The 13697-nt window shown below is 39.2% G+C and overlaps 1 protein-coding gene across 7 annotated transcripts; it reads right to left on the bottom strand.

Annotated features, from left to right (window-relative positions):
- Positions 1-1522: 1522 nt before the first annotated feature.
- Positions 1523-12226, bottom strand: LOC122016300 (mitochondrial pyruvate carrier 1-like). Of its 7 annotated transcripts, none has more exons than XR_006121102.1 (6): positions 11953-12226; positions 11449-11584; positions 10651-10705; positions 10429-10564; positions 8884-8959; positions 1523-1776 (listed from the first exon to the last, which is right to left on the bottom strand). XR_006121102.1 is itself a non-coding variant. In XM_042573544.1 (6 exons), exons 3-6 carry the CDS (start codon positions 11539-11541, stop codon positions 1740-1742), a joined length of 321 nt encoding a protein of 106 aa, XP_042429478.1. In that variant the 5' UTR covers positions 11542-11584; positions 11652-11699; positions 11809-11929; the 3' UTR covers positions 1523-1739. The 7 variants fall into 7 exon arrangements, 6 of the variants coding, with proteins under 6 accessions (XP_042429478.1, XP_042429477.1, XP_042429480.1 ...); XM_042573544.1 differs by lacking the exons at positions 8884-8959; positions 11953-12226 and adding exons at positions 11652-11699; positions 11809-11929; XM_042573543.1 differs by lacking the exon at positions 8884-8959.
- Between the last annotated feature and the right edge of the window lie 1471 nt (positions 12227-13697).

Genomic DNA, 13697 nt, shown 5'->3' with positions numbered 1-13697 from the left:
TTTGGTGTTGTCTTTGAGTAAATATGATAGGCTTATGTCTATTAGTGAGTTGCTGATAAAAATACACATGATTGTTTAAGTTTTACAAAGGCACAACATTATATTTGTGCTGTGGAACTAGCAGGTGACACTCGAGAGACTCCTACAAATGCATTGATTTTGGCTTAGATTGATTTTGATATGCCTAAGACCATTAATGAGCTTTAACCAAAAGCCATTGATACTCCTATAGGGTTCAAATTTTAGAATTTTCAACATGGATACACTCATGAGACTCTAGGAACATATTAGGGTTTTCTTTGAGTGAATATGATAGGTCTATCTATCAATAAGTTTACGCTAAAAATAGGCAAGTTTATCTAAATTTTAAAAAGTCACAACATCCTATCTTGGTTGTGGAAATAAGGTCGGAGGCATGATTACACTCGGGAACCTCTTAGGAATACATTGATTTCAATTTAGATGGATTCTAATGTATTTAAGGTTTTTAATGAGTTTTAACTAAAACTCATTGATGATCTATAAGGCCTAAAATCTAGATTTTTAGACATGATCGATATTAGGAGAGTCATGGGTACTATCCTTGACTGAATATAATGAGTTCAAGTCCAATAGTGAGTTTATGTCAAAGTAATACACGTTTTTTTTTTCAAAAATGTAAAGCAAGTTGATAAAGATATTAGAGAAAACAAAACAAAATAATATCGTTCATCCCAAATAGTTTAATATCATCAACCCCATTATAAGATATATGTAAATAAATCACAAAAGACATTTTATCATAACCTTTATATAGGGAAAGTCTAACACCTAACGAGATATTTTACATCCATTGAGAATTTACCTTGAGACTTGAGCAAAGACATGCAAATACCAATTGCACCAATCCGTGAGACAAGTTGATAAGAATATAAAAAAATAATAAATCTAGTTAGCTTCATTAACTATCCCCGAGTGACCAGTCCAATCCCATGAAAATTTTCCACCAGCCATCAGAATAAATTGGGAAACGCACGCGATGGTCAGCCCAGAAACCTATCATCCTTTGGTTACACTCCCCATTTAGAAAAAAAATTTCTACAAATACGTCATAGCTAGAGATCGAACCGCGGATACCAGGATGACAACTAGATGTCTTACCGTAACATCATAGCTCCGGGGACAAGTTGATAAGAATATAGACCAAAGGTTAGATGACATAAATAAATGATTTGAATGGATTATGATCAGCTTCAAGGACTTTAGTGAAAACTCACTGAAAAATAGGTATCCGTGTTGATTGAATATGATAATGCTAAGTGCGCTGATGAGAAAAAATTATACAAGCTTGAAAAATTTTGGCCAAGACTCATAGAAGGCCCCTCCCCCCTAAAACAAAAGAGAAGAGAGGTAGGGAAGTCAAGTGTTGAAAATTTGCATAGCGAAAAAGATAGATTATGATGATCTTAAAAGAAAAATACAATACAATTATGGATTGAGATAAAAATTTAATCAACTGAATCAAAAATAGAAAAGAACAGCATAACATGAAAATTATTTATTTTAATAATAAAAAGAATTGAAGTCCAAAATTGAATTGAAATGCACTTTATATTAACACAGAAAGGTTTATCTTTAATATTAAATGATAGTTTAGACAACTCCAGAGAGAGAGAAACAAAGGAAAATGAAAACCGAACAAGGGACTCATTTTATTGATAAGAAAAAAAAACATATCTTAATTAGAAGTTTGTCAGGGTCTATTTATTTTGTTCAAGCTCCTTGTTGGCCAGGTACCTGTGGCAAAACAAATCATAAAATACATTGCACAATTGTATTAAAAATGAAAATTTTAATCTGAAACATTAAGATAAATCAACTTTTTGTCAACTAGAAAAATGCCTTCCTCCCTTTGGTTTTCTTTTTAAAGCTTTATCAGTTTGTTATTAATGAAACAATTTTGCAAACCTAAATCAGCACATCAAGAATGAGAATGGCGATCATTCAATACCTTAGCTTTAAGCATACATCCTGACACCCTAGATAATATTTCCCTCTGGATAATACTTTCCCTCCATCTCAGCAAGCCTAGCCTGCATGACTCGGACCGACATTAGTAGATCTAGGACATGTGGCACTTGCATGACTCAGCTATACGTTGGTAAATCTAGGACACACGAGGCTTGCATGGCTCAGCTCCGAGGCAGTCCATTCGAGACACATAGCACTAGTTTGGCTTAGGGGTGTAAACAATGATTGAATGATTTTTATTAAAAAAAAATTAATTATAGATTTTTATAAAATTAATAGATTTTTATTGACTTTTATATAATCTCATATAGTTGTGAAAAGAATTCCACGAAATTCTATAAATTTTTTTACAAGATTTTTATAGACATTTATAAATTTTTTCATAAAAAATTGTGAATTTATGGGCACCTGCTTTCAACCTTTTGATTGGGGTTAAAGGTGGAGCTCCAACCATCGGATAAACAGATGGGCTAAAGCTTCTAAATGTTGATTGTGCAGAACTCGAACTCTGAACACCAACTGTTGGATCCTGATTCTCAATAATTCATGGGTGATACCAGATTGATTCCAAACTCAGACATCAATGAAAGAACTATAGAAGAAACGAACTTCCAGTCTTTATTAGAAGAAAACATACCCTCGAAAAATTTATATCCGGTCCTAAATTACATCATAAAAACATCCGACTCTGATCGTTTGAGAGAATAGAAATAATGAAAAAATTGAGTTAAAGGAATCTCGTATAGATGATACAAAATTATCATTCCGCACATGACACGAAAGGTATTGGGAGCGAACTGAGATAAAGGAATACCAAAATACCGACTCAACGATGAAAAAAAGGAAGGGATAGGAAAGCGCAGACCGCCAAGCAGCTGGTCCTTGAAGAAAGTCACGAAGCCGGAGGGAGGAGGACAAGGATGGTCAGTCAGGCTCCAGGAAGACGAAGCTTGTATGCTTCAAAAAGCTGCAAGCTAGAGTGTACCGACTTAAGGTCACTCCTATAAAAATTGGAATGGAAGTATGCATACCAGGAGACTACCGTTTCTCCGGCCATTACCAAATTGAAAAACGAAGGAGCGGAAGACGAGGGAGAAGAGGCACTTAAAAAGGAGATGCACCAAGGACAAGCAGGAACAAGCGGAAAAAGAAAGGTCGAAGGGAGAGGAAGCGTCGATTAACAACCGCTTGAGGCCTTTAGGGTTTTTAAACCAAAACCCTTAAGAAACATAGGGATTCGAGCCGGGCAATCGAAATAGTGTTACGCACGGTAGCCGTCAGATCAAGGGAAGAGAAGCGCCATCGGGTCGCATGCAGAAAACGTATGTCAGGCGTCGTATCAGAGGGAGTAAGTGGGACACATGGCGATTTTCTATGATACGACATTTATGATGAAAAGGACAGAGAAATCATAGTGATGATATGGGAGCATTGACACCATGCCTCAGTAAGGCCATGCCTCGATGATCGAAAATTCCATGCGGCTACCTCGGGAAAAGGAATAGAAGGTGGTGGGAGTCGTCGGTCAGAATTTGGCGCCTCACCTTAACCTCAGAATCAGAGAAAGATTCAAATTAGGTCAAGGCCTAATTGCGAGGTAGGGAGATAGGAGTCATGATCGCAGATTATTTTAAAGGCCACAGAAGTTAGGTCCACGGGTTCATTTCCCTTGATCATCAACAACCTCTCGGTCAATATTCCAGACTCTCGCCTCAGCACGAATTATAAGTGAGCATGCTCTCACGACTAACGACCTCTCGGTCAGTATTCTAGACTCTTGCCCCAGCGCGAGTCATAAGTGAGCCTGCTCTCACGACCAACGACCTCTCGGTTGATATTCCAGACTCTCACCCCAGCACAAGTTATAAGTGAGCATGCTCTCACGACCAACGACCTCTCGATCGGTATTCCAGACTCTCAGCCCAGCGCGAGTTATAAGTGAGTCTGCTCTCACGACCAACGACCTCTCGGTCGGTATTCCAGACTCTCACCCCAGCGCGAGTTATAAGTGATCATGCTCTCATGACCAATAACTTCTCGGTTGGTACTTCAGACTCTCGCCCCAGCGCGAGTTATAAGTGAGCATGCTCTCACGACCAACGACCTCTCGGTCGATATTCCAAACTCTCGCTCCAGCGCAAGTTATAAGTGAGCATGCTCTCACGACCAACGACCTCTCGGTCGGTATTCTAAACTCTCGCCCCAGCGCGAGTTATAAGTGAGCATGCTCTCACAACCAACGACCTCTCGGTCAACGTTCCACTCTCGCCCCAGTGCGAGTTATAAGTGAGAATACTCTCATGACCAACGACCTCTCAATCGGCCCTCCAGACTCTCGCCCCAGCGCGAGTTATATGCGAGCATACTCTTCCAACCAACGACCTCTCGGTCGGGCTACTTTCTTCCACCCCGGCGTAAGGTATGAGCCAGCACTGCTCTTACGAACGCTTGTCAACAACTTGAGCGTTGGATCGTCTTCATCTGCTCCAACATCGTCGGGCCAACGACAATACTATGACTCGCCACCTTCACTAAGCCGATAGTAGCACTGTGGCAAGGATACCAATTTCAATCTTTGCATAGATAATCAGCTACACACCAGTCCCTTGTACGCAGGTAGAGTCACAAACATGCTAGAGTCTAGTCAGTTGAACTTGAGTCTCCTTCGACTAAACTTGGAGGGGAAGCTTGTGATACGGTGGATAAAGATGAGGCTCGATAAAGCCAGACAGTCAATAGTCAAAGGGACGTGGTAGCCAAATATCAAGGGGATGTGGCAATCAAGGGCAGCCGAAAGTCAATGGGACGTGGCAGTCAACAGTTAGGAGAGAGGGAGTTAAACCGCCTCATGTCATCAGGCGCATAATTTCTGGTCGGGCACAGGCAGGACAGGTTCCCAAATCTGAGACATAAGACACGATCTGGATTAGTTCCTGACCTGTCCCCGACTGATCGGACTTCCCCAGCTCGAGCCGTGCAGCCCGACCTGGTATATTCATTAAGACAACTCCCGGCCAACCCTTTAACGATGAAGGCATGAAAGATGGGTTCCCCGCCACAGCTTGCCCCCCTCATCAAGACTCAAATCAGGTGGTATATCCAAACGGTCATCCCGAGCTGGTCGTAGCTAAATCCGGACGGGATGAAAAGCACTAAGTGACAAACAATGTCAAGGAACTGTAACCTCCTCTCAGAGAATAACTGTCATACGTCAGGGAATATTCCAGTGGTCTCCTATCACTTGCGAATGGAACCTTCCTTCCACCAATAGGAGGCCACCTTACATCCTCTCTCACCTGACAGGCCCTGACACCCGACATTCTCTGACAACATGCAGGCTCTAAAGGTACGCAACATCATATAAAAAGGGAGGTCCTCTCCCTTAGCAGGTACACGCATATTCGCACTCATCTTCTATAATTTTTTTTTCCTTTGTACACTGTTCTTCTGGGGAAAAAGTACCTGACTTGAGTGTCAGAGGACTTGCACCGGGGACTTTTTCCCTGGTTTCTGGTCTCTAACACTCCGTGTGCTTATCTGAGTGTACGCAGAGCCTAAATACAACCGATCTCATTACCACTATCCCAGAGTTCCATGTGGGGGGTTCACTTTTCCGGTGCACACATGCTAGTTGGGTCAAAGTCACCTCTCCATCAACACCAGCACCATCTCAGCCGGCCTTCGTCTAATTCAAATTTCAGACAGGATCAACTTAGTTATAGGGAAAATCTATTTTACATCACACAAGACCATAGGTTTACATTTTAGAAAACCTTGGTGAAGACTATCGTTTGATAGGAATCACCATTAATTGGTTGAATACAAAGTAGTGTGAAACATTAAAGTTTTAATATTTTCTAACTTTGTATTAATCTTTGAAAATGGGATATATTTTCTTATAAAATTATGTTTCCCTTATAGTATATGGCATAAGTAATGTCTACATAAAATTTCATGATTTTTTGATAGGCGTAGAATTATTTATGATTTTCTAAAAATAGTCTGAAATTGAAATCAGAAAATAAGATACAGCAATCGATTGGGTTAATCAATTGTTGTACACCAATCGATTGGGTCAATTGATTGGTGGTGATTTTTCGCAAGTACATAGACTTGCGGAATTTATCAGGTGATCGATTAAGCAATCATAATCAATTAGAGTAATCGATTGACACGCAGTAATCAATTGAATCCCAACTTCAATCAATTTAGAGGTTGTAATTGATTAGTAACTGAAATCAATCGATTAGAAAAGCTGATTTTAGTTTAAGTGGTCTGATTTCAGTCCATTAAGTCATGTTTAGTCGAGTTAATCATCCCTAACCCTCTAAAATGCCTTGATAAATATTTAAGGGTAATTTTCTTGATGAAAATAAGAAAGGATAGTTAAAGGGGACTAAATTTAGAGTTTAGGAGGTTTAGATTCAAAGTTGAATTTTCAACCTCATAACTTCAATTTTGGGTTTCCTAAATGTTTAGGAACTCCAAATTATTGTTGGTGCAATGATAGAAGTTTGGAGCATGTTTTAAGGGGAGATTCTCCTTAAAAGCATGATTTTTCTTAATTATAAGGATGAGGAGACAATGGAAGAATGGAAATCTTATTGTAATGAATGAATGCTCAAGAGTGAACATAGGATACAATGAAATGTATGGGACTTCCATAGGGTTCCTTTCACAAAATTGACTAGGTGAAGAGTTTTTGATGTGTGTCAAAGGGGAAGAAAATGTAGGGTTTAAGTTAGAAACCTTCATATTTATGAAGAAAGAAGTTGGGCTAATGGGTTAACCTAACTTAAACATATTGTCAAATATCAAAAAAGGGGAGATTGTTGGTGCAATCGTCTTTAGGTAAGGTTGACCAGTTTGACTAAGCTCAAGTGGATTCAAGCTTAAGTTTCGATGTTTGGACAATATGTAAGCAGAAATCACATAGGTCAAGGTTGACCGGAAATTTGACGACATGTGATAGAGAAGTCAAGTAGGTTATGGAGGACCAGATACTCGACTAGGAAGGTCTTAACTAGAGGTTAGACAATGCAAAGCCTAACTAGAGATTAGACAAGGGTATAAGTTCTAACTGGAGGTTAGGTAAGACAAATACCTAACTGCGGTTAGGCAAAGGACAGTCCAAGTGGGATTGGGAGGGCCGCACGTTGGCAAAGGGAAGTCCTAACTGCGGTTAAGCAAAGAAAAGTCCAAGTGAGTCAAGGAGAACCGCACGTTGGTAAAGGAAAGTCCTAACTGAGATTAAGCAAGAGGAAAATCCAAGTGGGTCAAGAAGGACCGCACTTGGTGATCAGAAGTCCAACGGGAAGGTGGCACGAGATAGAAAGCCTCAACATGTCTCGGTTGACCGGATGTTAGGTAAGAGAACCCTAGACTTAGATTAAGAAAGTTAGGGTTGGACAATTAATTGGGCCAATCAATTGGCCATAAACTAATCGATTGAGCAATCGATTAGAGTTTAATTCGCGAAGAGCACAGAAGGTGCCGAAATTAATTGGGCAAACAATTCCGACATCTCTAATTGACTGGTTCAATCGATTAACAATGTTGAATCAATTGAGAAGAAAACTCAATCGATTCGGAGCTTCGCGGAGTGAAGTTGCGAGAATAAGGGTTGAATTGATTGGCCCAATCGATTCAACATCTGTCAATCGATTAGGCATGGTTTTTGTTCGCGAGGAGTTTAATCAATTAGGTAATTGATTGGGAGGAATTCGCAAGCGACCAAAGAGTTGTGAAATTGATTGGGTAATCGATTAAAGTCTTCTGAATCTATTTGGATGGCTTACCAATCGATTAGGGTTCGAAAAAAGAGTCGTCCTGCAAGTTGTTGGACAATCGAATGACGTGACAATCAATTAGGGAAAACCTAATCAATTAGAGACGTCAAGTGAACCCTAGAAAAGGGTTTTCACGATGGTTTGAAAAGAATATGCACGCGACTCTTTACTGTCGGTTCTTGGGACGTTGAGGAAGAAGTGTTGTTGCATTTTCAACCGATCAAGAGGCATTTCAAGCAAAAAGAGATTAAGCGAACAAGGTTTCTAGTGTAGTGTTCTTTCATTTCCTTGTTCTTGTTGTATTCTTGTGTGTTTAAGTTTGTATGAGATTTCTCCACCTCTGGATTGTTTCCGAAAAGAAGTGTGTATACTATGTGGATCCTTGAATTAGTCACCTCAAGAAGGTGGATACTAAGTAAATCCTAGTGTTAGCGATTGCTGCGAGTTTTCCGCTGCAATAAATCAACACGACGAAGCAAAATAAGTTATCCACCCCCTCTATCTCCTGGAATGTCCTAACACCTTCATATTGTCTCATTGACTATATTCTCGAACATGTCTTCATCTAAATTGTGATGGATGATGATACAAGTACCTTGATATCTCTTTGTTTCTTTCTCTAAAGCATCCTTTTGGTTTTGAGGTAGAGTTGTCACATCTAAGCACTCTTTAAAATCATTTTCAACAATATCCCACACTCGTTGGGATCCAATGATAGCCTTTATTCTAAGTGACCATTTCTCATAGCTGAGTTTGGTAAGTTAGGGGCATTGGAAACAAAAGAATTTTGATGTCATTGGCTTTGATAGCACTTTGTTAGAATGTGGACTTTCAAATAGCTTTCTAGGAAGAGAAGAGGAGTTGTAGTATAAAGACTTGTATTGAAAAAATACTTGTCTTACATTTTTACATTACATGACTATTTATACTACTCAATAGAAATCTCTAGACCACGCATCATTAATTAGATATGTGCATTTATTCTATCTAGGTACATAAATTCAAGATACATGCATTTATTTTCTAGACCACTCAAAGAACGCTGACTGTTTGGATGGACCTCCGTGAGTACTTCGTGATTTACCTTAGTGGTCGGTGGGAAACATTCATGGGGTCTAGCCAGTCACCTCCAGAATTAGTTAGTTCGAAGAGCTGGATACCTGGATTATCAAAAAAAAATAAAAATAAAAAAAAAAATAAAAAAAAAAAATTCAAGATTCATGTATTATCTTGATTCATGTCCATCAAACATTAACTATGCTACATGTATTCAAATTTAATTCAACTTCTAATACATCACCTCTCATTTTTCAGAGTGGTCGAGAATTTGAGCACCTCACTCAACTTTTAAATTCCTTAGCAACCCGAGCACCTCTCTCATTTTTCAGAGTGGTCGAGAACTTGAGCACCTCACTCAACTTTTAAATTCCTTAGCAACCCGAGCACCTCTCTCATTTTTCAGAGTGCTTGACAACTTAAACACCTCCCTCAATTTAGAGAGTACTTGCCGACATAAGCACCCCATTTAGCTTCCAGAGTGCTTGGCAATTCGAGCACCTCTCTCATCTTTCAAAGTGATAGTAGTTCAAGTACACCGACTCAGCATCTCAAGCTCGCAGGACTCCCCTTGGGACTGTGATGATGCTTTGTACACAACTTGCCCCTCCTAGTGCATCCATCCTCCCCTAGTCTCATCAAGGCCACCATCCCCAACCATCCCTGAGCATGGATCGGATAGAAACCATACTGCCCCTCCAGGGTACAACAAACCATAATCGGACGCAAACACCCTGTCGGTGGGCCATAATTGGGTAAGCACCCAAAAGGAGATGTCATAGTAGGAAATGGTCTGCATAGGCCTGCACCATCCTCATGCCTGCCCTTGTTTGTGTTTGTACCCAGGAAATGACCACTTGTGCGATTTAGAGGATCAGTCATATAAAAAAAGAGATAACATCCACAATGGTAAGGGAATCCAAATCTCATTCTCTCCATTTCTTTCTCTCACTAAATTTCAGTCTCTTCTAAGCTCCTCATTGGAATTCAACTTAAGCATGAAAAGGCCTTGCCAAATATCTCTGCCATCTTTTGACATATGTTAATCCCTGCACGTTTGTACCCAGCACCCATCGCTCAAGAGAAGCTCCCTCACCAGAATGTAAATTTTAGGATGCATCACATCCTTTTCAATGTCTTTCAATCAAATGTTCTTTTAGCCACGAAGAAACCTGTGTGACCACACCTAGAGCTTTGTCCCTTCTCTTTCATTTCCAACTAGATCAGCAGTGAAGAAATTGCTGAAAGCAATCAGTGCTCTCTCTCTCTCTCTCTCTCTCTCTCTCAGCAATCAGTGCTCTCTCTCTCTCTCTCTCTCTCTCTCTCTCTCATTTTTGTTGTATGAGATCCACAGGAAGCACCAAATTAGCTTTTGACTGATAGAACCAAGATGATAAAATGAAAAGGTGGAGTAGTCCGAGACTTAAGATAAGCGAAAGAATCAGCATAGCAATCTAAATTCAATAACCAGAAGAAAAAGAGGAAGCATCATTACTATCGAATAGCAAATGTAGTTTAACTTCACACTTCTCAATTAGAAAGGAACAAATTTCTCAAGGAACGACCAACTTACCCATGTGCTTTCGCCCATCTGGATAACTGAAAGAGCTGAACTGATTCATTAGAGGCATGACAGACGAGAAGCAGGTAGTTACGAGGTCGTATCATCCATGCAAATCTCATGCACAGTACAGAGTAGATGCACATGACTGCACCACCAATGGGATAAATTTTCAGTTCAAAGCAATATCGAAAAATATAACTGAGAATTCCCACTTAATTGTGTCATCCAGACCTGAAGTCATATTCCCAGATATCAACTCTGGGGGTTTCTGTGTATCTGCTAAACCCTGCAAGAGCCTCAGCAATTGTCAAAAGTCAATAACTTAAGATATAAAAATATGGACTGTAGTGAATGAAGGAATTGTTAACAGAATTTGGATTCAGATTTCCGAGTGGTGACTGACAAGGAACTATGAGTAAAGAGAAGAGCTAAGGATCAACAGACAGTAAATAAGATAATAAGCTCCAACCAAAGCTCCTTCAAAGAACTTGAAATTATTCATTTTACAAAAAAGAAAAAAAAAATGAACTGGAATCCAAGCCGTGGCAAAATGAAGTGGAATTCATCAACTTACTCAAGAAAAAGAGGAAACATATAGTTTTCAGGAACATAGCGCTTATGTCTAGAATCATATTGAATGGATGTGTGGAGCAGAGTTACATAACCTAGGTTCAAGAATGAAGAATAAATTTGATTTCGCAACACAATCAATTACAAGTAGAAGTATGTTTTCCTCCCCGAATCATTAAACAAACAAACAACATAAAGATGCACAATTAATAACCAACAAAAATTCTACAGAGCCCTGCCTCTCTTGATGTTGTAGATTACAGCTATCATCGAATTGTGTTACTTTTACATGTACAGATGAGACAACATGAAAGGATAAAGGCTCCATCTAGATTTTTTGTTCTTTAACCAATTCAGTGATTGTGGTTTCTCATCATTCCATATACTATCTATTGACTCTATCGAACATTAGAGTAAATATTTCGTCAAATTATGCATTGAAGAAGGTAGGAATCATACAGAGATAACGAAGCCCCAATTTGCAACTGGTCCCCAGAAGTGAGTTGTTTTTGGACCCATAGGGCTATTCCAAAATGATCTGAAAGCTGCCATAGTATGCACCTGTCTCTTCTAGCTGTTCTTCAATGTTTACACACTGCAAAGAGAGCGCATAATTAGTTTCTTATAGGCGATCAAGATTCGAGGCCATATTTTAGAATTACATGCGCAAATCGAAGTGGCGATTTTTTCTTCCGATCCTTTTTCAACCGCTAAAAAATGGCGCAATTTTAAGGTCAAGATATTTGTCAAAATCAACGACAATGACATATAAAATGGAGCAAACGAGCGTGAGCACCATCCGCGACAGCAAAATCCTACCTTCCAAACTCCACGGAGGCGGCACGGAAACCAGCGAGGTAAACATCAAATGAAAATCATAACAGGATCTAAGATTCTAGATCAACAGACCGCCGACGCAAACATTAAATCAACAAGATCGATCTAAGATCAGCCAAGTTCAACCTCGACTGGAAACTCTAATGAGTTCGGATCGTTCGTGTGGGAAGAGGCGAGCGGCGAGGGGAAGGGAAGGCACACTTCGGAAGAAGCCGGGGAAGCAAGGAGAAGAGGCGCAAGAGCCGGCGTCGTTGCAGACGAAAGAGAGAGTCTGCGAAGGCGAGTTCAATTTGGCATAGGCGGTGGCGTGCTGTGATCGATCACCGTCGCCATCGCGCAGCAGAGGAGATCCTCTGCACCGCAAAATGCGGTGCAGAGGATGCTCCACCACCATGCATTGGTGGGGATGTATAGTCCCCACTTATAAAAAAGGTGGGGACCATATATCCCCATCAATGCATGGTGAGGGAGCATCCTCTGCACCACAAAAGTGGTGCAGAGGATCCCAGCTCATCGCGCAGAGGGTCCATGATAATCCGACCACGTCGACGGTTCAAAAGGATCGATCCACCTTAACTTTAATTTATTATTAAAGAAGACCCTCATTGAGCACGTTGTTTATGTGAAAGGAAAATTTAATCTGGGTCGATTGATCCCATGATATGAAATTTATTTTATCATACGTTTATGTCTATATATTTATATGTACTTTTGTTTATATCCGAAGATTCGACATTAAAGATGATTAATATAGTAGATGTATATTTTTTCATGTGGAAAAAAAAACCCTATAATAAATAAATTATAATTGAGGATCTAAATGATAACTTATCTTTCGTGACACCATAGCTCCAGTTCATGCGCCTTAGTCCGTTAATGCAGTGGATCTGTAGTTTTTTTAAAAAAGATTATAATTCGTGATTCTCCATTTATGACGATTCCAAATTATAATTATTTTATTAATTTAAAAAAAATAGAAAGAAAATAGAGATAACGACGTGTACTTTACGTACCTATCTTCTCTGTGTGTAGGAAAATTAATAAAACTCATTGCCCGTCTAGCGCTTCCATAATTAATGAGATATTTGTGGGGCAAGTTTTAACTACACGATATATATTACGGAATTAATTTTATTTGACAGGAAGAGAAAATGTTAGCTGCGGAGTAACTGTGGAGTAAGAGTGATTCCTACTTTCGAATTTAACAGTTTGCAAGAAATTTTTATAGGGCCAGATAGTAGTATGGTCAAACTAATCAACTCAGGGTGGGGCAGGTTGATCCGTCCAAAATTCATTATTTAATTTATCGAATTTAAATAAATCTGACAAATTTAATCTAAATGGAATAATCCGTCGAATTTAGATAGATCTGACGGACTTAATTTAAATGGCTGACTTTAGGATTAGTTTATTCAACGAACTAAATATTTACATTAAAAAAAATAAATAAATAAACTCATCTTTCATTTCCCATTGCTATAATATTAGTTCTTTAGGTAACAATCACTTCCATCACGCATTTGAAAGTTATATTCGTTATATAATTTTTTAATAATGCATCTACAGAGTTAGGAAACGAATTACATCATCTTTCATCCCATATATTATCTTTAAAACTAAATATTTACTCTACGACAACTTTGACACTGTAAAAGCTGTAATTTTTTCGATATAATAAAAAAGGAATGTGGTGATAAAAAAAGGACTCCATCGATGAGTTGGAGTAAAAAAAATAAAAAATAGTGAACGTAAAGATCAAAGTCGAGTAATTAAAGGCCTAGGCTTGGGAAACAAATTAATTGAGCTGAGCAACGCGTCGTTTGGTCGGTCAGGTATGATCATCCAATCGGTCCAAATCGTATTTGAACGAC

The sequence above is a fragment of the Zingiber officinale genome, chromosome 8B (genome assembly GCF_018446385.1).
Source record: "Zingiber officinale cultivar Zhangliang chromosome 8B, Zo_v1.1, whole genome shotgun sequence".
In the NCBI taxonomy this organism is placed as follows: domain Eukaryota; kingdom Viridiplantae; phylum Streptophyta; class Magnoliopsida; order Zingiberales; family Zingiberaceae; genus Zingiber; species Zingiber officinale.
This window is presented reverse-complemented; position numbering and strand designations above follow the sequence as displayed.

What these genes read in the sequence shown, in the direction of transcription:
- LOC122016300 (XM_042573543.1), bottom strand. Translation starts at nt 11,541, where the DNA reads ATGGCAGCTTTCAGATCATTTTGGAATAGCCCTATGGGTCCAAAAACA. An exon ending in ATCTGGGAATATGACTTCAG is followed by an intron (nt 10,565 to 10,650) that starts GTCTGGATGACA and finishes TTGGTGGTGCAG; the next exon opens with TCATGTGCATCTACTCTGTA. An exon ending in AGATGGGCGAAAGCACATGG is followed by an intron (nt 1,777 to 10,428) that starts GTAAGTTGGTCG and finishes GTTTTGCCACAG; the next exon opens with GTACCTGGCCAACAAGGAGC.